At 49.0% G+C, this 25,285-nt stretch overlaps 1 protein-coding gene across 1 annotated transcript in view; it reads right to left on the bottom strand.

Annotated features, from left to right (window-relative positions):
- The window catches only part of LOC130376058 (GTP-binding protein 1-like), a 37,298-nt gene extending 12,364 nt beyond the window's left edge, over positions 1-24,934 (bottom strand). The window contains exons 1-4 of the mRNA XM_056583271.1: positions 24,550-24,934; positions 23,538-23,649; positions 21,437-21,617; positions 9,597-9,780 (exon numbers count right to left, since the gene is read on the bottom strand). Coding sequence (XP_056439246.1) covers positions 9,597-9,780; positions 21,437-21,617; positions 23,538-23,649; positions 24,550-24,744 — 672 coding nt within the window. The 5' untranslated portion in view covers positions 24,745-24,934. The remainder of the gene's footprint in view (positions 1-9,596; positions 9,781-21,436; positions 21,618-23,537; positions 23,650-24,549) is intronic.
- Positions 24,935-25,285: the final 351 nt, after the last annotated feature.

Below are 25,285 nucleotides of genomic sequence, written 5' to 3'. Positions count from 1 at the left end.
ATTGGCGACTAGCTTTCTGGTGCATATTTAACGCTACCACTGGACTGGAGTGAGGGTTCATCTAGTAGGCTGTTTAAAACGGGGCTTCAACAAAAATAAGTGCGGGGGGGGGGGGGGGGGGGGGGAGGCGACGTGTCGACGCAAATTATTCATGGCGACGAATTTTGAAGTCGACTACGTCGACTAGTCGTCCCAGCTCTATGCATTACAGTAATGCATTACTTTTGTGATGCATTACTGCCCACACTGCAAATAACCAAATGACTTGGGTTTTAAATGAGTGTATTAGAGTTTATTAGAGTATAGAGTACATTTACATTCAGTAAGTCAGTAAAAAAAGAAAACAAAAAAATAGGGCTGACTTTGAATGAACTAGGAACTGGATGAAAAATAAATGTCTTTCGGGACAGCAGTCTCAACATTCACAGCAGATTATCTTAGCAGGCTGAGTGCATTTCCCACAGACAAGTCACCTTCATGACTCATAGACGTCACTAGTTTTGTTCCCACTACATCTGGCGACTTGAAACATTTTCCTTTTGCAGTTGTATTAAACAAAGACGTTGAAAGATGGTGCGATCTACGAGAGAGACGCAAATTATTCTAACTAAAATTATTATTCTAAAAAAAAATTTTCATGTCATTTATTTTCCATTTCTTTGAATATTCTAAATTGACTGACCATAGTATTTTTTCTCAACAGAAGTGGTCAGTGGTGAGTTTCTTGGCTGCCTGCCGCGAAACTCACCTGAATGGCATTTATGTGGCTGCAATTTCCCATGCAGTGTCTTTGTCATTGTGACAAAGGCTCATCAGTAACATTAATATTAAGGCAAGGCAAGGCAAGGCAAGGCAAGGCAACTTTATTTATATAGCACTTTTCATACACAAGGCAGACTCAAAGTGCTTCACATATAAACATTGTCATACAATAAAATAAAATAATAGATAAGTAAAAGAAAAACATATGCAAAGAAATGGGTAAAATAGAAAAAGGCATTTTAGTATTAAAATAGAAAATAAAGGCAAAGTTAAAAAAAAGCTTTTTAGAAAGTGCAATGTATTTAAGATTTTAGCAGAAAGCTATAGCAAACATAAAAGTCTTCAGTCTTGTTTTAAAGGTGCTCAGAGTTGGGGCAAGTCTTAAATCCTCTGGGAGTTTATTCCAGCTATTTGTTGCATAGTAACTAAATCCTGCTTTCCCATGTTTTGTGTTTACTCTGGGGATAATTAACAGATTGGTCTCAGAGGATCTTAGTGGTCTAGAAGGCTGATGTAGTGGAAGCATATCAGTTAAATATTTTGGGCCTAAACCATGTAGGGATTTATAGGTTAGCAACATGATTTTAAAATCAATTCTCTGACCTACAGGAAGCCAATGTAACGATTTCAGAATTGGTGTAATATGATCAAATTCTTTGGTCTTTGTTAGAACTCTAGCAGCAGCATTCTGAACAAGCTGAAGCTTCCTCAGAGTTTGTTTTGGGAGACCTGTAATGCAATGATGGTCAATATTGTTATTTTGCATGATTTGCCCTATTGGGAGCATGTTGAATGAAGAGGGTCCTAAGATCGAACCTTGTGGGACTCCACATGTCACGTTGGTTGATTCTGATACAAAGTCGCCAATGGAAACAAAGTAGTTCCTATTTTGTATTTTGTAGGTAGGACCTGAACCAATTTAAGACAGTGCCTGAAAGCCCCACCAAGGTTTTCTAACCTTTCAAGAATTAATGAATGGTCTACAGCAGAGGTCTCAGAGTCAAGGCCCGCGGGCCACTTGTGGCCCGCCGGCCGACATTTTGTGGCCCTCGAGTGGTCGTCAGTATGTAATGTTAATGTGGCCCGCGTGTCTTTACCAAACGCGCTTTGGCCCGCATGGGCTACCATAGCAGGCAGCCAGCCAGGTTGCTAGGAAACGCAGCAAGCAACGGATTGACACCAAGTGAAAGCGTAGCGTCACATCATGTCCCTCTCAAAACCCAGTGGGAAAAGAAAGGTTGACGATGTCCACAGACAATTTCATGAAAGGTGGGAGTTAGAATATTTTTTTGTTGAGCACAGGGGAACCCCTACCTGCCTTGTATGTGCTGAAAAAGTTGCCGTTGTCAAAGAATACAACATCAGACGCCATTACTCAACGAGGCATGCCGAGGAGTATGCGAAATATCGGGGAGATGAGAGGGAGAAGCGAGTCACAGACCTAAAGAAATGTTTCACCTGGCAACAAACTCTCTTTAGGAAACCAACCGACGAGGCTGATAAAGCAGTAAAGGCCAGCTTTACACTGAGCGAAATGATCGCTAAGGCAGGAAAGCCTTTTACAGAAGGCGAGTTTATTAAGGAGTGTATGTTGCAGGCTGCGAGTATTATCTGCCCCGAAAAGAGAGCTCAGTTTGCCAGCATCAGCTTGTCACCTAACACAGTGGCAGAGCGTGTTACCGAGCTGTCAGGTAACATTTATGGTCAACTACGTGACAAAGTCAAAGACTTCCGTGCGTACTCAGTGGCCCTGGATGAGAGCACAGACACCACTGACACTGCCCAACTGGCAATATACGTCCGTGGTGTTGATGATAAGTTTCATGTAACGGAGGAATTACTCAGGGTTATCCCTATGTGTTGCCAAACCACTGCGCAGGAGATATTCCGCCAGCTGTGTGATGCCCTCTCGGATGCAAATTTAATAATAAGAATTTATTTATGTTCTGTTTATGCACTTTGAGAATGTTGAACTGTTGATGAACTGTTAATAATAAATATTGAGAAAATTGGAAGTTTTTTTTTTTTTATACTAAACACCCTTTTTAAGAAATACTTGAGTACTTGTGGCCCAACCTCAGCCAAGCTCTTCCTCCAGTGGCCCCCAGGTAATTTGAGTTTGAGACCCCTGGTCTACAGTGTCGAATGCAGCACTGAGGTAAAGTAGCATTAGTATTGAGGTTTTGCCAGAGTCTGTGTTAAGACGGATGTCGTTTACAACTTTAATAAGGGCGGTCTCAGTGCTGTGCAGGGGTCGAAATCCTGATTGGAAGGTGTCATAGCAACCAGTTGATGCCAGGAAGTGATTTAGTTGCTGGAGGACAACTTTCTCAATGATTTTACTTATGAAGGGTAGATTTGATATTGGTTTGTAGTTGTTAATAATAGAGGCATCTAGGCTCCGCTTTTTTAAAAGGGGTTTAATAACTGCAGTTTTCAAAGCTTTTGGGAACTTGCCTGACTGGAGAGAGTTGCTAACTATCTGCAATATGTCTACTGCTAGGCAGTCGAAAACATTCTTAAAGAGGTTGGTAGGTATAGTATCAAGGCAACAGGTGGATGGCTTTAGTTGTGTCACAGTTTCCACAAGATTTTGAGAGTCTATAACATTAAAGCATGCCATCCTTAACACGTAATTTTTGCCTGAACAGGGTGGTAGTCCAAAATTTTTGTTTGACGTGGAGATATTGATGGCGCGTCTGATACCTTCAATTTTATCAATATAAAAAGCTGCAAACTCATTGCATTTCTGCGTGGAATGGAGATCAGGTGGAATTTCTGTTGGGGGGTTGGTCAGTCTGTCAACAGTTGCAAATAGGGTTTTTGCATTATTAGTGTTGGTTTTAATGATATTGGAGAAAAATGTTTCTCTAGCATTTTTTAAGTCTAAATTGTAGGCACGGAGGCTCTCTTTATAGATATCATGGTGAATATGAAGTTTTGTTTTACGCCAGATGCGTTCAACCTTCCTGCATTCCTTTTTCTGTGCTGTTACAGAAGCAGCTTTTCTCCAGGGTGCCTTTTGCTTTCCAGAAATCGTTTTAACCTTATAAGGTGCAATGACATCTATGACTTTCAAAATTTTCAAATTAAAGTTTTCTACAAGATCATCAGCAGAACATGGGTTTAGAGGTGGTAGCAAGGAGATGGCCTTTTTAAAAAGTACATTAGAATCTTCATTGATATACCGTTTTTTTACAGTGTTTGATTTTGTCTGTATGTCGGGAATAAAAGATATGTTAAAAGAAAACACAAAAGTGGTCAGACAAGGAAGGATCAGTCACAGAGAGATCAGAAACATTGAGGCCCTTTGTGATAACCAGGTCTAGAGTGTGCCCCTTACAACGAGTAGCCTCTTTCACATGTTGAGACAGTTCAAATGTGTCCAAAATGGCAAAAAGTTTTTTTGCACACTTGTCATTCAAATCATCAGTATGAAAATTGAAGTCACCAGTTATAACTAGACAGTCAAATTCTGTGGAGATGCTAGACAATAATTCTGTGACGTCATCGAAAAAATTTGCAGAATATGTGGGTGGCCTGTAAATAATTAATAGGAGAACTCTGGGGGAGCATTTCAATACAGCACTAAGGTATTCGAACGATGGAAAATCACCAAATAACATCTGTTTCCCCTGAAATACTTTTTTAAATATAGCAGCAACCCCTCCACCTCTTTTTCCAGATCTACATGCATCAAAAAAGTTATAGTTGGGAGGAGCTGTCTCTATCAGAACGGTTGCACTGTTAATTTGTTCCAGCCATGTTTCAGTTAAAAACATAAAATCCAGTTTAGAAGTGGTAATAAAATCATTAACTAAAAATGATTTGTTATTAAGAGACCTCACATTAAGTAGAGCCATCCTGATGGTGTTGTTGATAGGCTTTAAGGTTGTTTTTGGTTTGGAGGCAATAGATATGAGATTTGTGAGGTTAGCAGTGTGTCTAAGTTTCCCTTTGTTTACTCTCTTAGTGGTTACAGCATGAATGCGAAAGTTGCCCTGCTTTGACGTAGGCAACCTTGGGTTCAGCAGATTATGTGAAACTTCCTTTATACTGTATCTACAGCTGAACCCTTTTTTGTCTCAGTAATACTCAGGACTACTATCAGTATAGGGGGGGGGGTGGGGCGCCATCCTCTTGGGAGTTATCAGCCTGTCGCCAGGACATGGCGATGTTATCAATGACGCAGATATTCCAACATATTCCAGTCTCTTATATTCGGCTGGAAACTCGCAAAGGGAGGAGACATTGGGGCTGGAGAGATAGCTGTGGGAGAGATGAGGCTGGAGGTCATCGTCGATGAGGTAATGCAGAGGAAGAGGAAGAGGGTGGTCGTTCCCCGCCGGCCACCCCCCTCCGCACAGTGTTGATGGCGTAGGGCGGGCTGTTGTCTCTCTTCAAGGTCTGTGGGCTGTCTGCTATCTGTGTGTCAGATAGTGGACATAGAGAACATTTGTGGGGGGGGGGGAGGCTGTAGTCTCGCTTCTTCTCAGCTCGCCTCAATGGCGACTGGTTATTGTTCCGTCTCTGTCCGCACTGTCCGTCCGGACGCATCTCGGGGCTCAGGGGTGCATGGGTGGCAGGCGCGTTCGTGGACTCTTGAAGTGGCGGGGTTAATTTCAGTGACGGGCTGATACATGTCTTCTTCTCAACCTGTGCTCTGATTGTGGCCTGTGCGTCAGACCATGGCTGTGGGCTGTCTGCTATCTGTGTGTCAGATAGTGGCAGAGTAGTTGTGTGGGGGAGGCTGTAGTCTCGCTTCTTCTCAACCTGTGCTCTGATTGTGGCCTGTGCGTCAGACCATGGCAAGATTGTGGCCTGTGCGTAAAGCGAGAAGAGAAGATTGTCCCTCAACAGTTTTGAGCCTAACCTGTTTGGGTGTAGGCCATCTGCTCTGAAAAGATATTTGCGCCCCCAGAATAAGTTGAAATTGTCAATAAAGTCCCTTCCTCTTTCATTGCAGACTCTGGAAAGCCATGTATTCAGTGCAAGTAGACGACTGAATCTGGTTATTCCCCTGTCAACTGTTGGTATGGGTCCACTGATGGAAGACTTGATGTGTATTTTGTCGAGTGTATCCAATAGATCAGTGTAATCCCTCTTCAGAAGTTCTGACTGTTCTCTTTGAATATCATTAAATCCTGCATGCACAATAATCTGTGAGATTTTGGGGTTTTCCAATATGATTTTGGCTAGTTTATGGTTGATATCACTAACCATTCCATATGGGAAGATGCATGTTTTGATCTTCTTACCGGTTATATCCTTGATAGTTGAGTCTCCTATAATCAGAGTGTCTGGTTCATCTGCTTTCTCTGAGATGGGCCCTTGTTGGACGGTGGCAGACACATGCGCAGCCCGCCTCCGTGGCGACTGGTTGTTCCGTCTCTGTCCGCACTGTCCGTCCGGACCCATCTCGGGGCTCAGGGGTGCATCGGTGGCAGGCGCGTTCGTGGACTCTTGAAGTGGCAGGAACCGGTTCTTCAGTGGCAGGGTTGATTTGAGTGACGGGCTAATCCGGCTGATACATGTAACTTTAGCTTTGGGTAGCTTAGCATTTGGTGTTGAGAGAACTTGTTGATTCACTTTGGTATGTTGCTTTGGCTTAGCGCCGATTCTGTGCCCGTGAGACGCAGCTGGAACCGTCTCTCTCTTGTCCAGCTTCGGGAAGGATACAGTGTAGCTTTGATCATCTTGCTGTATCTGAGTGAGCTCAGCAAACTCACCCATCGGCACTGTATCCTGTAAGCAGGGCTCTACACTAACATTTTTTTTCAGGAGCACTCGTGCCCCTAAGTTAAAAAACTTAGGAGCACAGGAAAATAAATGGGGGCACAATAGGTTTTTGTTTAGAACATTTATTAGCGTGCAGAAATTGCACACACCAACAGCACCAATTTACTAAAGCAAAATTAAGACAAATAAATAGACAAGATTCAATTTAGGCTACACAAAACAGCACCAATTTCTGCTTCCACCGTACCAGGGGTTATTGGGCTGGGACTGGGTGCGATTTATATAGAAATCGGGACAGCGAGAATGCCAAGTGGACTCGATGTGTTTCACCACAGCATCGCGTAAACAGAGGAGCCTGCCATTGCCGATGGGGCTTCCTTACAAAATGTACAGACTTAGCATCATAAACTAGCCACCCGAAATCCTTCAACCAGTCAGGGGTTGAATTTGTAGACTTTATCGACTACAGTAACAGCATTAACATTCTTCACGCAGTATATTCATAATATTGTAATGACCACGGAAAAGGCAGTGAATTAAGTATTGATCAGACAGCGATTTAGATACTTAATAAACGTTGGAACACACAAGATTGGTCACCATAGCAACGTAGGTAAACAAACCCGCTAAACCCTCCCGTAGCGCTCCCCGCGCTACGTCCATCCAGAGGGCGCACAGAGCTTTTGCCCGTGATATTATATATGCAATACAATTATATTATATCATATACTATTCTATATAGAGCTCGGGAGTCGCAAACGGCAACAATCACTTTCTCCTCCATGCTGCGGTTCACCCCGGACTGCACTGCAGGGAACGGTTTGCCGGTTGAAAACTGATTGGCTGTTACGTTACACACGTCACTCAGTGACCACGCTGTTGAACGCTGATTGGCTGTCATCACGCGAATGTCGCGGCAAAGTTTAATATTTCAACTCGAGCAAAAGTGGCGTGCTGCAAATCCACCGGAAATCCACATGAACGTGCTCGCCCGTGCCTGGCAAAAGTGTCGCGATGCAAATGGAATCGCTGCTTTGTATGGAATCGTTTTGCCCCTTCGCGTTTGGTGTGAACGCACAGTATAGTGTGCTGTGGAGAAGTCACTCGCACGCGTGCTCCTGTGTTGTTTTTCTCGTTCGCACGCCGAAATATTCACTCGCAAATGCGAGTGAAATGGGCGCACTGTAGAGCCCTGCCTGTAGGAGTCCTTTGCATTTTTCTACTGCTGCTAGTCTCGTTTCAATTAAAGCCGATGTCTGTTGCAGTTTGACGCAGTCTGTGCATTTCCCAGTCTCCGTGCCTGAGATATCCGAATACGGAGGCATGTTGGCGATAGGAAAGTCCAAGGCTTTTTCTGCGGTCTGATCCGGGAGTAAAAAGTGCCAAAATGTATTGTTGAATCGAGCGATTGAGGACAACGGAAACAAACTATATACTGTTAGGTAAATAAAATAAGATAAAGTAGATCTGAACGATGAATTAGTAGTTTTTTCCAATGCCTAGCGGAGCTTCGGGAAACATGACCTCTCTCTCTGCTCTCTCTGCATTAACTTTACCATGAGTTTTTGCCAGGTAGTATATATTTGGGTTATAAGGATACTGTAAGACATATTTATTACATAAAAAGTAAATTGTTAAGCCTAATTTCTCTGATATAAAGGAAATTACAAAAAGAAGCCAACAGGCAGAATTAAATGACGTACCCAGGTCGCCCGTATTGCAGGGCAGATGCTAAACCACTCTGTAACCACCAACTGCTGGTTCACAATGTTGATGGAATGGAGTGGTGTTGACAAAATATCCACGATAACAATAAAGGCATATCTCAATTAATTTAATTACTTTATTTGCATCATTTAATCTTAGTGAAAATATAGGCTGTTTGTACTTCGTATATGCACATTTATGACAAAATCGTGAGGACTAGGCTTGTGAAACACACACGTGGCGGTCGCGCGGTAATAGCTCATTGGCGCCACCTAGTGATCATTATGTGCAAATGCACAGCCTCCCATTCAAATGACTTAGGGGTCATTTGACCCCTCTTGTGGTGCTAGTAGTAAGTAAAAATGGCACCGGCGTTTCTACCTATTGGTTGCTCTCGGCTGACGTACATTCCAATCACATTCTTGTCATCGGCCGAGCACTGTCAATCACACACAGCCTGGTGAACGGCACATTTACATCCTTTGTCCCTTCCTTATGCGGGTGTTGGCGGATGGAGGGTCTGGGCGGTGGACTGCGACGGCATGATAGTTGTCTGACCCCTTGGAATGTATGAGCTAAATGGTCCCGCCCCCAGGAACGTTTGTTTTTTCTTCAGATTTCACTGTCAGGAGTTTCAAAACATATGTGCGACAGAACACTGCCAATATTCACGTGACTCAATGCTTGCGCCTGTGTGGTCAAATCTCTGAAAAGTCAGTGCTGAAAAGTCAGTTCTGAAAAAATACGTTGCAATGGCGTAAACGTACACCTTTACAAGTTTTTAAAACTAAATATTCAACCTTTCAAAACTTATTTCTCAATGTATGAACACCTGTTTGCAGAATCCCATTTACAAGGTTTCAAAACCGGGAAACAATGAAATACACTGTTAGAACAGTGCCAGATTTGAAACTATGCAAATGCGCTGGTGAAATAGTTTGAACTTTGAAAATGTGTTGGTGAAAATGATGAAGAAGATAAAACAGAACACAAAATCATGTTTACAGATGTTTGAATTTTTGTTTGAATTTTTTTCAGGTTATAATCTCTTTTTTCAGTGTTGCAAAACCTTTTTTACAAGGTGTTGAGTTTTCAAATCCAGATTTACAAGCCTTTATAACTTTTTTTTTCAGGTTTGAATTATAGCAGGAAACTGGCTCCATACCGGCAGTAGGGACAGGGTCCACATGGTGGACAACTCCCCTCCCCACCTCCCCTCCCCCCTTTACTGCTACGTTTTGCGTCAACATGACACTCCCTCGGCCCCCCAGGTTTTCTCAGAGCAGCAGGATGATACAGAGTAGTATCCCAGCAGTAGTATGGTGAACCTGGTCTCCTAAAGCCCTCGTACCCCAGCAGTAGGACAGTGAACATGGCGGACCACTCGCCTGTCCCTGCGGGTCGAAGCCAAGGATGTCGTTGCCCACGCTGCTCGTGCGCCCGCTCTCCATTTCGTGTTTGTGTCTGAAGAGCTTCTGCCGGGCGGCGCCACGGCCGTTGTCCAGCTCCCCGTGGGTGAGCACCCCCAGCAGGGTGCTCTTTCCCGCGTCCACGTTGCCCACCACCGCCACCCTGCTGCCCCCGGGGAGATGACACAAGGGTTAGGGCGTTGTTATGGAAACAATTCTACAAAACACTTAATCCCAACCTCTGGTATTTACTACTCATTGCTTCAAATGAGTCCTAGTTCAGTCTGCTGTATGTTTCTTATCCGTCTGACCCTCAACCTGCACCTTGGCGACCCCTGCTGGAGGAAAAGGGGACTGCCCGGATCATGTTTACAGACGTCAGGTTTGACATGTTTGCTTGTCACCTTGCTTTTCAATATCATTTGTGGATTTTAAAAGCATTAAGTATATGAAGGGAAGATAAGATAAGATGAAATAGCCTTTATTTTCATTTTACAGTCACCTATACAACGAAATTGGGAGTGAAAACGAGAAAAACTTTTGGAAAAAGGATAGGCAATGTGAATAAATAAATATAAAAGGCCGTAAGCACATTGCACTTTTTAGAAAGTGAGGTATATGTGTGTCTGTTTAAAGTTTTATGTTTTATGAGTGTTAAGTGTCCTGATTGCCCAAGGAAAGAAGCTGTTGTTCAGTCTGTTGGTTCTGCTCTTCAGGCTCCTGTACCTCCTACCAGAGGGCAGTAGGCTGAGCAGGTCGTGGCTGGGACGGAGGTGGTCACGGATGATCTTTCTTGTTCTTGAGATGCATCGAGAGCTGGCGATGTCATCCAAGAAGGGCAAAGGAGAGCCAATCGTTTTTTTCAGCTGACCTTATTACCCTCTGCAGCCTTTTTCTGTCAGCCACTGTGCAGCCAGCATACCACACAGTGATGGAGAAGGCCAGCACACCCTCGATGGTGGAGCGGTAAAAGGTCACCAGCAGCTTCTCCTCCAGTTTGTTTCTCTTGAGTACCCTCAGGAAGTGGAGTCATTCTTGGGCCTTCTACACCACTGCTGATGTGTTAGCTGACCAGGATATGTCCTCAGAGATGTGAGTTCCGAGGAACTTGAAGGTGGAGACTCTCTCCACACAGTCACCATTTATGTGGAGAGGGGCGGGGTCAGCTCTGTGCCTCCTGAAATCCATTATAACCTCCTTTGTTTTTTTTGTATTAAAGGCCAGGTTGTTTGCAGCACACCACTCCACCAGCCGCTGCACCTCATCCTTATAGGCCGACTCGTCTCCTCCGGTTATGAGCCCCACCACAGTCGTATCATCCGCAAATTTGACTATTGTGTTGGGGGTGGGTGGGAGTACAGTCATGTGTGTAGATGGCATACAGGAGTGGGCTCAGCATGCAGCCTTGGGAGAACCCGTATTGAGCATGAGGGTCGAGGAGCTGTGGGTGCCAATTTTAACAGACTGCGGCCGATTTGTAAGAAAATCTTTTATCCAGGCACAGGTGGCGGGGGGGAAGTCCAGGGCAGCCAGCTTGCTCACAAGGATGTCAGGGATGATGGTATTAAAGGCCGAGCTGTAGTTGACGAAGAGCATCCTTACGGAAGTCCCCGGGTGTTCCAGGTGGCTGAGTGCGGTATGGAGGGCTGTGGAGATGGCATCATCAGTTGATCAGTTTGCTTTGTATGCAAATTGGAAGGGGTCAAAGGTTGAAGGGAGGCATTCTTTGATGTGATGATTCATAAGCCTCTCAAAACATTTTGCAACCACTGGTGTTAGTGCAATGGGTCTGTAGTCACTGAGGTTATTGATAGTTGAATTTTTGGGGACAGGGATTATGGTAGCCGACTTGAGACATGGTGGGACGGTGGCATGTGTCAGGGACAGGTTGAAGATCTTAGTGAAGACAACTGCCAGCTGATCAGCACAAGCTTTGATTACTTCGCCAGGCACTCCATCAGGTCCAGTGGCTTTTCTTGTGTTCACTGACCTGCACGACTCAATTGATGTTCCTGGATAGTGAGTGTGTGTTGGCTTGTGGTCAGAGGGGTCAGCATGTCTGTGTTGGGCCTTGTTGCCTCAAAGCGGGTAAAGAAATGGTTTAATTCCTCTGCGAGCAAGGCGTCGGCACTGATGGTCACTGAGGGGCTGCTTTTGTAGTTTGTGATGTTTAATCCCTGCCACACTTGACGTGGGTTGTTGTTTGTCAGATGTCCCTCAACCTTCCTTTTGTAGGCCTCCTCTAATGCCTCTCCTCAGGTCCGCTCTCGCCACGCTGTACATGTGCCTTTGTTTTGAAGGTGGCATTTCGGGTTCTCAGGAGTGACTGGACTTCACTTGTCATCCAGGGCTTTCGGTTTGGATGACTTTGATGTTCTTATCAACCGTCACATTGTCAGTGCAGTATTTGATGTATGACAATACGATGTCAGTGAAGCCCTGTAGATCCTGTTGTTCAAGGATACTCCAATATGTGTGAGCGAAGCAGTCCTGCAGTTTGGAGAGTGCGAGGTGCCAGGTTTTTACAGTCTTTTTGACCGGCTTGGTTTTCCTCCTAAGGGGAGTGTATGCTGGGATGAGGAGCAGCGAAAGATGGTAAGACAGGCCCAGATGTGGGAGGGGGACTGCTCTATAAGCATGCTTTATGTTAGAATAGACACGGTCCAGTGTGTTGTTTCCTCTGGTGGAGCACCGTACATACTGTACAAATCTGGGAAGGACTGTCTTTAGGCATGCTTGATTGAAATCCCCAGGTGTATCCCATCAGGATGTGCTTGCTGTTGTTTATTGACACTATTATGTAGGCAGGTAAGAGCTATGCTGACATTTACATCTGGTGGAATATAAACAGCAATGATAATTACCACTGTCAGCTCTCTGGGAAGATAGAAGGGTCTGTAAACTACTGTCATTGCTTCTATGCCCAGGGAGCAGTAAGTGACTGTGGTCTTACTGCTTGCGTACCAATCATTGTGAACATAAACACACAGTTCCCCTCCTCTGACCTTACCGGAGTCCTTGTTCTTGTCGGAGCGGTGGATATTGCGTCCCGCTAGTAGAACTGACTCATCCGGGATCAGCTGATGTAGCCAGGTCTCCGTGATGATCATAACACAGCAATTGCAAACAAAGCAGTTGGCTGCTAGATGTAGTTCCAATTCGTCGATTTTGTGAACGATGGATCTTGCATTAGTCAGGAAGATGCTGGGTAACGGGGGTTTGAGTGGCTGTTTCCATAGCCGTGCTAGAAGACCCGCTCGGCAACCCCGCTTCGGCTTGCTCTCCCTGCGCCGCCTACGCCGCTTGCTGGGGCCACAAACAATCCAAGGGGACTCCGGTGACCTTGCTATGTCGAGCGGGATGTTGTGATTCCGCTGGAAGTCGCTCGTAACTGCAACCTGACAACATAACCCGATGTTCAGGAGCTCTGTGTGGCTGTAAATATGTTTAGCTTGACCCCACGTCCTAAGACACACTAAAAACACAAACAACACGAGCATAATACACTTAATCAGAGAGCCAAGAGCCGCTGCGTCTGTGCTTGCCGCCATGAACCCTGAAAGGGGGATGCTTAAGCTGGTTCAGAGTTTACTGGATGTTTGAGTGTTTCCTAGAGGTCAGATGTCAGTGGCCCGGTGAGGAGCAGCGATTACCTCATCTAACCCGGTTCCCTCGGCTCCCCTCTGTCATATATTGTCGTTCTATTTCATCCTTACTGACGGTGCATTAAGCACTGGATTTATCCGTCTCGCGCATGCGCAGTTCGAGTACCTATACCAACAAGGTCACATGTGACCCTCGTGACACCGGATTGGCTATATAGCCCGGTGTCGACAGAGGATCTGTTCCTTTCATCTTCTCGCAAAGACGCATGTAGTAGTACCGCTTGCGGATAGCGTATTCGCTTTTTGAAAAGGATCGCGCTCCAGACAGCCTCGCGACCAAGGGTCGGAGCAACGGGTGAACTCGTCCTCCAGGGGCTGTTTGTCTGTACAGCGCTGAAAGGCCTCCTTTGAGTAGAAGCTTCCAAGTTTTTGTTTAGTAACACTTTTGTTAGAAGAATATATATATATAATCGTTCAGTCACTTACCGGTGAAGGCAGCGCTCTCGCGTCCTCTCCCGGCAACACTGCTGGGATTATTTTCACTACTGGCTACATTGTACAGTTCGCTCCCCCCAGCGCTTGTAGCTGCTACTTGATAGCTCCCTGATAGAAACAGCTCGGCTGTGTTCTGGGTTACCAAATTTGTTTGGTAAAAGTTTTTCCGGTCAGTCACTTACCAGGTGAAGGCAGCGTTCTCGCGTCCTCTCCCTGTAACACTGTTGCGTATTTCTTTCGGTCACTTACCGGTGAAGGCAGCGCTCTCGCGCCCTCTCCCTGTAACACTGTTGGGGTTTTCTTTTCAGTCACTTACCGGTGAAGGCAGCGCTCTCGCGCCCTCTCCCTGTAACACTTGTGTGTTTCTTTTCAGTCACTTACCGGTGAAGGCAGCGCTCTCGCGTCCTCTCCCGAGAACACTGCTGTATATTTGAGTGTGTAATTATTTTCAGTCACTTGCTGGTGAAGACTGCGCTCTCGCGTCCTCTCCCGGTAACACTTTCTTGGCTTTTCTTGAATTAGTAGCTTACTGGTGAAGGCAGTGCTCCCTCTCCCAGTGTTCTGCTGATGGCTCATGTGTGTGGCGCCTGTGTGGCCCTCCTTGAGCCTGACGATGGCCATGATCGCTGCCCCTCTTGCCTCGGCTTGGAGCATTTGAGGGAGGGCCTTACAGAGAGGGCCTGTCTGAACTGCGGCTCCATGCCCTTGGCACTCAGGCTGGCTAGGCTCGCAGCGGTGGAACAACCAACAGCCGTCGACCATCCATCAATGGCGCCACTTCCTCCGGCTCAGCCCGTCCGTTCTTGGCGTCAGGGTAGAGCAGGCCCCCCCAGGAAAAGGGCTAGGGACGAGCTAGCATCCAAGGTGGATCGCTTGTCGTCCGACATGGTGAGGATACAGGATCTCCTCCTGACCCTGCAACCTGGGGCAGGTGGCGCGGTGGCTGACATCCGGCCTGACCCTTCCTTGGGGGATGTGCCGGGGACGGACGATGTCCTGTCGCTGGCGGCATCAGCCAACCTCTTCAGTGAGGGTGTCACGGGGGAGGAAGCCTCAAATGCTTTTGGGGAGGCCTCCCGCTCCTCTGCTCAGAGCTCTGGGCACAGCACAGAGGGTAACCCCATCGGGGCCGTCATCCGTACGGCCCTGGCTCGCCTGGGGCTCGATGCTCCTCAGGCATACTTGGCTCAGCCCAGCGCCTTTTTCAGGCGCAGCCCTGCCACCGCCCCTTTCTCTGTCCCTCCTTCGGAGGAGTATTTAAAGGAGCTACACGTCTGCTGGAAGGATGCCAAGGCTCTCCCCCGTCCTTCTTCCAGTGCTCGGGCCTTGGCTGCCATGTGGGATCCAGCGCAGTATGGTTTGGGTCGCATGCCACCCGTTGAGCCCGCCATTGCCTCCCTCATTTTAACCCCCGATCAGGCCTTGCGGCCGGATGCCAGGTGTCCTCGGCCCCAGTGCAGGGTCACAGACGACCTGCTCTCGAAGGCCTATGACGCAGCAGCGCGTATGGGGCGGATTGGCAACTCCCTCTCCCACCTAATGCTGGCGCTCTCGACCTCGCTGCAACAAGCTGCAGTTGAGCCGTCTACGCAGGACCTGAGCGACGCGTCCCTACAGGCCTTTGCCCTCATGTCCAGGGAATTGGGGCGTGTTATGTCCACCCTGGTCCAGACTCACCGCCAGGTTTGGTTGGCTCAGTCGCCCCTGACGGAGGCGTGCAGGAAGGCCCTCAGAGCCGTGCCAGTGGTACCGGGGGAGCTGTTTGGGTCAGCTGCCCTGGAGACGCTTGAGCGAGCTGCCCAAGCTAGGCAAACCAACCTGCAGCTGTCGGGTCTTCACAGGAGTGTGTCCGCTCCTGGCAGGCCTAGAGCCCTCCCGGTTGCACCCCGGGGCCGCTACCAGCCACCACGCTCTTACCCAGCGAGAGATGAGGGCCTACGCAGGTCTCGGCGGCCCGCCCAGCAGCCCGCTGATAGCTTTCGCGCCCCCGCCCGCCCATCGCCCGGGCAGCCTCGGGCCGCGGAGCCTCACCGGTACCCCTCCAGAGCCGACAGAGGCCGGGGGGCCAGGCGCTAGGACCACGGGGCCGGTCGTCGGCTGTTTTTCCCAGCAGCAGATCAGTTACTGGGCTGCCTGTACTATAGACCCCTGGGTGGTTTCCACCTTAACCCGGGGGTACGAATTACAGTTCCGACGCCGGCCCCAGGCCTTCGGCCGGGTCAGGATGACAGTCGTCCGCGACCCGACGAAGGCCGCAGCTCTGGCCCAGGAGCTATCCGCCCTCCTGGCCAAGGGTGCGATCGAGCCAGTGGACCCTCAGTCACAACCCGGGGGGTTCTACTCGGCGTACTTTCTGGTAACCAAGAAAGACGGCGGATTCAGGCCCATTCTAGACCTAAGGGGCCTGAACACGTTTTTAAAAATTTTACCATTCCACATGCTCACCTCGGCGGACACCCTGAGGGTAGTTGCCAGGGGGGAGTGGTTCACGACCATAGAACTGAAGGACGCCTATTTTCATGTGCCGGTTGCGGCACACCACAGGCGGTTCCTGAGGTTTGCCTATCGGGGCAGGCATTACCAGTTCAGGGTACTTCCCTTCGGGCTTTCCCTCTCCCCGAGGGTTTTCACCAGGAAGGTGGCGGCAGCCCTCGCACCCCTGCAGACGCAGGGCATGAAGGTCCTGCCGTATCTGGACGACTGGCTGGTCTGTGTGCCCTCCAGGTCCCAGGTGGCCCAGGACACGGCCCGCCTGCTGTCGCACGTCGCCCGGCTGGGCTTGACGGTGAACCAATCAAAGAGTTGCCTGGACCCTTCCCAACGGGTTACCTATCTGGGGTTGGTCCTGGACTCGGTCGCCATGAAGGCCTACCTTTCACCTCGACGGGTGAACGACATCCTCCGCCTCCTTCCCCTCTTCAGAGCCGGCAGGAGGCTGCTTTTTATTCAGTTTCTTCAGCTTCTGGGCAAGCTGGCAGCTGCTTCAGCTGTGGTGCCTCTGGGCTTACTGTCCCTGCGCCCACTCCAAATGTGGCTGAACAGCCTGCACCTAGATGCCAAGTGGCACAGGCAGAGGAGGGTCAAGGTGACCCTGCAGTGTCTTGTCTCTCTGGCTCCATGGAGAAAGAGAGCGTATCTGGAGGCAGGCGTGCCCATGGGCGCAATCCCGGCACGCCGGGAGTTGGTGACAACCGACACCTGCCTCTCGGGATGGGGCGCAGTGTGGCAGGGCAGGACTGCGCAGGAACGGTGGTCTGGCCGGGACGTGGCACAACACATCAATGTGCTGGAACTTCGGGCTGTGCAGCTGGCACTAGCCAGCTTTCTGCCCCATTTGACAGGCCGGCATGTCCTGGTCCGGTCGGACAACATGGCCACGGTTTCCCAGGTGAACCACCAGGGGGGCACCAGGTCAGCACGGCTTCTCCGGGCATCCCAGAGCCTGTGGACTTGGGCTTCTCCCCGTCTGGCCAGCCTACGGGCAGTCTATTTGCCGGGGGCCCAGAATCGGGCGGCAGACTTCCTCTCCCGACGGAAGCCTCCACCTGGGGAATGGCGGCTTCACCCCGAGGTGGTGGAGTCAATGTGGGGCCTCTTCGGAAGGGCAGAGGTGGACCTCTTTGCCTTGGAGGAGTCGGCGCATTGCCCCCTCTGGTTCTCCTGGGCAGAAGCGTCCAGCCCTTTAGGGCAGAAGCGTCCAGCCCTTTAGGGCAGGACGCGCTGGCGCACGATTGGCCGGACAGGCCTCTTTATGCGTACCCACCATTGCCTCTGGTTCTGCCGACAGTCCAGAGGGTCCTTTTGCAGGGCCACCGGCTCCTTCTGGTGGCCCCCTTTTGGCCGGGGAGGCTCTGGTATCCACTGCTGCTCAGGCTCTGCTGCAGCTCGCCATGGTGCCTCCCCGACCCCCAGCTGGGGGGTCAGATCTGGCATCCCGACCCCTCTCGCCTACAGCTCTGGGCTTGGCCACTGCAGGGCCCGACCCAGTGCTGAGGGAGTGCACTGCGGCTGTCAGGGGTACGGTCATGAGTGCCAGGGCACCGTTGACCAGGTTGCAGTACGGAAACAAGTGGAAGCTGTTCTCCAACTGGTGTGCGGCTAGGGCCGTGGATCCAGTGCACTGCGCTGTGACCACGGTGCTGGAATTTCTGCAGTCCCTCCTGGATAGTGGCCGGTCACATTCTACCTTGAGGGTCTATGTCGCTGCCATCTCCTCCCTACAGGATAGGGTTGACAGCGCCACGGTAGGGTGCCACAGATTAGTGTCCCTTTTTCTTAGAGGGGCTTTGAGGCTGCGTCCCCCTACAGCCATGCGGTCTCCAGTATGGGACCTGCCGCTGGTGCTGGAAGCCTTGTCATCGCCTCCCTTCGAGCCTTTGGGTCAAGGGGGGTTAAGTGGCTGTCCATGAAGGCTGCCTTTTTACTAGCCATAACATCTGCCAAGCGGGTCGGGGAGTTGCATGCCCTATCAGTGAGTGATACATTCCTGAGGTGGAACTCTGATGGCTCGGGTGTTACTCTATGGCCGAATGTTGCGTTCCTGCCAAAGGTGCTGCCACGCAATCACCTTAACCAGCCCATCCAGTTAGCACGCTTTGACCCCCCTTCTGGGGAGGGTGGGTCTGAGCTGCTGTGCCCGGTGCGGGCCCTTAAGGTGCGAACACACCAAGCGCGTTACTCGCGTACGACGCGTATAAAATTGGCAATTTTTCCATAGGGAACCATTGGTTTACGCGCGTATGAGACGCGTACACGCGTAAAGCAACATTTTACTCGCGTTAGGGGCGTATGAGGCGCGTATATATACGCGCGTACATATACGCGCGTACGCGAGGAGTTCAAAAAATTGAACTTTTTACGCTCATACGCGCCGCAATAGCCAATCAGCGTTGAGCTTGACCCGACGTCACTGGCAGAGAGTAGTGAGCTTGGACAGAAGCATACGGCCGACATCTTTCTTTATTCTGTGTGGAAATAGTAACATAGTTACGCCATTAAATGCTTTTATGGAAACATTTTTAGCGAGAAATGTGCATTATACTTTCATAATGTTCGCTCGGTGAATGTGAAGGATGTTTGGTTTGATAGTTATGACGAAGAGGGAACGCTCCGTTCACTTGCATGGACAGAGTCTCTGGTTACTAAGCAACCTCAACGTCTTGGCGGACTATATATCTGCTGATCAACACTACGAATGCTGGAAACACACCAGACACACCATGTGAAGTTATTTAACCAGATTATTGTTATTTATATCCGATATTATTTAATCTAATCCGATCTAAACTCTATCACCCAAACACCACGGCGTTTGGGTTTCCTACCTCGGACTCCAGCGCAGCCATGTCCATGGCAGCCACGGCCGGCAACTTTCTTTATTCTGGGTGGAAATAGTAACATAGTTACGCCATTAAATGCGTTTATGGAAACATTTCTAGCGAGAAATGTGCATTTTACTTTCATAATGTTCGCTCGGTGAATGTGAAGGATGTTTGGTTTGATAGTTATGACGAAGAGTGAACGCTCCGTTCACTTGCATGGACAGAGTCTCTGATTGCTAAGCAACCTCAACGTCTTGGCGGACTATTTCTCTGCTGATCAACACTACGAATGCTGGAAACACACCAGACACACCATGTGAAGTTATTTAACCCGATTATTGTTATTTATATCCGAGATTATTTAATCTAACCCGATCCAAGCTCTATCATCTACCCAAACACAGCGGCGTTTGGGTTTCCTTCCTTGGACTCCTAAATCCAGCGCAGCCACAGGCTGGGGGGGGGGGGGTTTGGGCGGTCTCATCTACGCGCGTATGCGTACGCGCGTATCTGACCATTTTTGACACAAAATGGTCAAGCAACATTTTAGGTGCGTTACGCGCGTACATGGTACGCGAGGTACGCGCTTGGTGTGTTCGCACCATTAGGGCTTATATTTCTGCTACCGCCGGTATTCGCCGGTCGGAGCAGCTTTTTGTTTGCCATGGTGGCCCTAACAGGGGTTGTGCTTTAACAAAGCAGAGGCTGTCCCACTGGATTGTGGAGACCATAACGCACGCCTACGGGGCCAGTGGCCGCCCCCCGCCATCCAGGGTGAGGTGTCACTCAACCAGGAGCGTCTCAACATCATGGGCTGCCCTGAGAGGGGTGCCCCTGGGGACCATCTGTGCCGCGGCGTCATGGGCGTCGCCTAGCACATTCTCCAGGTTCTACCGGGTCAACGTTGCCACTCCCCATCCAATGGGCGTGGCCCTGATGCCAAGCTCTGCTGTCTCTGGTCAGTAGGTGAGCGCTTTGATTCTTCGTGACGTTGTTGGTATTGGCCATCCAGTGCTTAATGCACCGCCTCTGGCGGTCAGTAAGGATGAAATAGAACGCAGAGTTACGTATGTAACTCTGGTTCTATGAATCCTGGATGACCGCCAGAGTTACAGGTCACTCAGAAGTCTCGTGGTTCGCGAGAAGATTCTGGGAACAGATCCTCTGTCGACACCGGGCTATATAGCCAATCCGGTGTCACGAGGGTCACATGTGACCTTGTTGGTATAGGTACTCGAACTGCGCATGCGCGAGACGGATAAATCCAGTGCTTAATGCACCGGTCATCCAGGATTCATAGAACCGGAGTTACATACGTAACTCTGCGTTGTTACTGTAACGGCCTCGACAGAGAGGTCACATGCAGAAGGTACAGTAGCTATACCTGTTTCAGTAGACATACTGCTTCACCCAAAGACACGGGTCGATGAGGCAGTGGTGGACAGAAAAGAAGTACAAGTAATTTTTTACCGTACTTAAGTAACTTTTTTGCGTACTTTACTAGAGTATCATTATTTTGTGAGACTTTGTACTTTTAATGAACTAATGAGTAGGGGAGAATCTTACTTTTTACTCAACTCCATTCGAAAAACCTGTTGTTCCTTTCAACGTTCGTTTCCAAGGCATGCATGCTGTGTGTGTTTGTTTGTGTGTCAGTGTGTGTGTGTGTGCTTGCCTGTGCGTGCCCCCTGCGCGCGAATGTGATTGTGCACACGTGTGTGTCTGTCTGCGCTTGGCCCCTGCGTGTGAGGGTGTGTGCGTGTGTGTCTCTCATCGTTTGTGCGTGTGTTTGTCTGTGCGTTGCCCCTGCGTGAGTGTGTGTGTTTGTGTGTGTGTGTATAGAAATATGTGCATAAAAAAAAAAAAACATTGTATTTAGAGTTGGTGAGTGTTGGTGAGGTTTCTTTTAACCTTAAATTAGTGTACAAAGGACATAGCAAGACATTGGAATCACATTACACCAAAATACTTTTACTTTTGATACTTTAGTACATTTAAAGCCAATTACTTTGATACTTTTACTTACTTATCTCAACTTTAACTCAAGTACATGGTCTGAGTACTTCGTCCACCACTGGGATGAGGGGAAACTGGAGTAAAGTGACACTCGCCCAACTCTGTCTATTTGGACATTCACTGATTCATCACATGGAATCAGAAGGGGGCTATATTTACTACCATGTGGATTATGTCAGAGTTTAGCCCCCCAGAGATCGTTTGGATAACAGAATGGTCAGACTGGAACGAAGCGCGGTCGGCGTGTCTAACGAGAACTTGGACTCAACAGACATCATCCCTGATGTCTGTTCATCGATCCTGAACGGGTCCAATCAAAGCTTTGGAACCCTGACCTCGACCTCGAGGTCAGAGGTCGTCCCCACGGTGCCCGGAGACTCACCGGACCTCCAGGAAATCGAGCGCTCCCACGCGGCGCCGGATCAGGAAGTCCCGGACCTGGCCAGCAGCCTCGCTGCGCGTGCGGAGCAACACGAGGTCTGCCCCCGCCTGCTCACACAGTGATGTCACTGTATCGACCGCCGCCACCATGTTGGCCGGGCCCAGCCCCCTGGCCGCCCCGTCTGCGGGCAGAGGGGGAGGGGGTTAGCTCTCTGGTTACAGCCCCCAAGTCCTACTGGTCCCAGTCCTCCCTGTTTGATGTACTGGTTGTCCTTTGGATCCATGGATCCAATTACTGTCAGAGGTCAGAGGTCATTGAACCGCTGAAACAAGAGCTGTGCTCCTCCATGTTGGATCCTCTGCTGTAGATTTGTAAATTGGTGCCTGGCATCGTGAAGCATCTTATCCTAGCTATCTGAGTTGTATACGGGGAATGGGTTTACCTAGTGATGGTTAGTGCTTGGCACTTGATTCTATGAACATCCTTACTGTACCGACAGAGATATATTGTTATTTCTCTTCTGATAAATTGACTTATTGTAAGACGCCTTGGATAAAAATCGTCTGCTAAACGCCCTGAATGTGAATGTGGCTCTCTAGGGTGGAGGTCCTCTCTAGGTCAGACCGGTCTCTAGGGTGGAGTACCTCTCTGGGTCAGACCGGTCTTTAGGGTGGAGGTCCTCTCGGTCAGACCCAGAGGCGGAGTGGCCGTCGGGACGATCGGGAGATTTCCCGGTCGGCCGGCCGACCAGCGAGGTCAGGTGGACCGGCCCACAATTGTGTAGCGGCCTGCGAAGTCAGTTGGACCGGCCCACAGTTCTGAGCGGCCGCGAGGCGTATGCAAGCCGGCCCTGAGCATAATTTATTCCCGTCAAGACGCCGTGAAATTCCCCGAAATAAACAATAGATGTCTCGAGAACATCCAACCAATATTTATACCACTTGCTTACTCTCTGTGTCTCATTCATGTTTTTTTTTTTAGATATTTTTTTTTTACTTCATTTAATTCTTCATTATTCAGGCGTTACAGAACTTTCATGGCCATAAATAAATAATACGAACTACAGTTTACTTTAATTTGTTTGTTCTTGAATTGACGTAGAATGGAGAATGGAGTCCATTTTCGGAAATGTAGGGGAATATATGAGCGGCCCAACGTCTAATGGCATGACCCTAAAGACGCGTCAGACAGAGAAGGCGAGCAAGTTCGTGGTTGCTTGCTTTTGCTTGTTGTGGCACTCATGGAAGGCAAGAAGAGAAAAGAGAAAGGAGGGGCTGAAAAGGCCAGAATAAAGAAGAGGCGGATGCTGGAGGGGGATGCATCCAAGTGCTCAAAAATAACGGATTTATTCCGAAGTCAGGCATTAACGAGTTGTGCAGGTGAATTGACAGAAAAACAGTTAGCCAGAGCTCCACCATTGACGTTATTGCTAGGCTGGAGCTAGCACAAGCTGCTAGTCAAATGTGTATGTGCTGGCTGGTATATTTCAGACGAATGAATGACTTAACTGATCTTTCTCTTTTAATGGATGGAGAATATGTTAACAGATTTGGAACATGTAGTAGTAGTCGTGTCAACACGTTACACCGGTATTACCGAGCATAAACGGTATAAACTTTGAAACTAGGTCAACCGCCATCTTCTCCGTCAACTCTCCTCTCACACTCGGTGACAGCGTCTTATAACGTTCTATAGTATAATATAATTGTATAGATAATATCACGGCCAAAGCTCTGTGCGCCTCCGGATGGCTGTAGTGCGGGGAGCACTACGGCCAGAATCGAAGTGCTTTTGTTTACCGACGTTGCTATGGTTACCGGTCTTGTAAGGAAGTGTGCGAATTCTCGGCGCGCCAATTCTCTTCCGCACAGAGCAGAACTGTAGCCTATTTTACACATTTTTATTTTCTTAATTATAATTATATCATTAATTTTTACCGATTTTTCTTGTTGCGGGGGGGGGGGGGGGGGGGGGCGGAGCAGGGAGGATTCTCTCGGTGGCTATTAGTGCCCCACTCCGCCCCTGGTCAGACCGATCTCTAGGGTGAAGGTCCTCTCTGGGTCAGAGCGGTCTCCAGGGTAGAGGTCCTCTCCTGTCTCACCTGAACCCAGCCCCACCTCGTAGATGGTCTCTCCACAGCCCTCCTCCATCCGGGATCTGAGCTGACGGAGCAGCCGGTCGTACTGCTCCCTGCTGGGGCTGACCAGGGCCTGCTGAGGAGGAGGAGGAGGAGGAGGAGGAGGAGGAGGAGGAGGAGGAGGAGGAGGAGGAGGAGGAGAAGGAGGAGAGAGGAGGGGGAGGTGGGAGGGAAAGAGGGAAGAAGGTAGAGGGAGGGAGAGAGGGAAGGAGGATAACAGAAGGAGGTAGAGAGGGAAGGAGGCAGAGGGTGGGAGAGAGGGCGTATAAAACAGTGTACTAAGAAAAAGTATTGGTTGCTTTGCATAGTGTTTGCATCGTTATTGCATCATTGAGTGTCACATGACATAGTACTTCATACTTTATTTGTGCCCTGCCCATCCCTCGGGGGTGTGGATGCTCAACAGTGTTTTGCAACGTGTTGAATCAGGTACAGACAGCAGAGGGCGCTACACACTAAAGCCCCGGTACATACAGACCAGTGTCGGAGCCGGTGCGATATGTATGACATGAGATTGGGACGCAGGGACTGATATCTGGAGATACCACACGTACCCAGACACACAGCACCCTGCGTTCCCACACCGCCACACCATACATTGGACCAATCAAAATAAGTTAAAGTTACCATCAAACAGCACTATGTTTGATTGTTACAAATATTATTATTTTAGAGTTATTTTATTGCAATAGATGTGATGCCTCACGCAGGCTATACCTTAAGTTAAAACAACAACATTTGACGCATTGTTCCGCTGCGTTTCATCAGTGACTTTGTGAAGGGGAGGTCACTGAACGCAACCTGACACCTGACGGCAGGACAACACAGAGGGGGACTCAATGGGTCTGACGTGAAATTGCATCACTCACGTTATGAAGTTCATAACATATTGTGGCGAGCAGCAAAAAGCTTATAGGAGTCTCCAGCCCTCGGAGGGTCAGAGAACGCCAGTTCGGAGCCCCGGGTCCAGGCCTACCTTGCTTCTGAGGTCCAGCCCGCGGTCCCCGGGCTCACCGTTCAGCGGGTCGCCGTCCTCCAGGCGTTCCTGGTCGGTGTCGATTACGCCATCGCTCCGCTCAGGGGCGAATATGCTGTCGGGCAGCAGGTCATCAGAGAGCGGTCTCGGACCCGGGCTCGGAGCCGGCTCCGGCACTACTGGCCTCGAGGCCATTTCAGCAGCAGATAGTTTCACTATCTCTCTCCCTATCTCTACCTATATCTCTCTGCTTACCCCCTGGTGTGATGCCGACCAGTGTCAGGTCACCTATATCTTATGTCTGTCTTATGAAGAACAGGATCACCCTAAGGAACGAGACGCTCGTCGCCTGTCCTCTTCTGCTCATTCCATTCCACCGGATCATCAGATGCTGTTTATTGTGAGGTGGACGGGTCCCGCCTGCTGATGCAGCGGTGCTACTGGCCAATGGCGTGCCAGAGAATCTGTAGGTGTGGTCTCTGTGGACCAATAAGCGCAGGGGCTCGTTTGTATGATTATTGAGTGTTGCGTGTGGGTTCATTTCACATCAGTAATAATCAGATAATAATAATAATAGATTATATAATAACATTGTTTTCATTATGCATCTTAGGCCCGGTTCCTATATGTAACATACTGGAATAATACATAAACACAATTTATTGTTAATAGGCCTACATGAAGATTGAATTAAGGAACATAATCATTTAATTTCATGAACTAGAACAACACAGAC

This window comes from Gadus chalcogrammus, chromosome 2, assembly GCF_026213295.1.
Source record: "Gadus chalcogrammus isolate NIFS_2021 chromosome 2, NIFS_Gcha_1.0, whole genome shotgun sequence".
Classification (NCBI taxonomy): Eukaryota; Metazoa; Chordata; class Actinopteri; order Gadiformes; family Gadidae; genus Gadus; species Gadus chalcogrammus.
The sequence above is the reverse complement of the archived record's forward strand: the minus strand, read 5'-3'. Positions and strand labels throughout refer to the sequence as shown.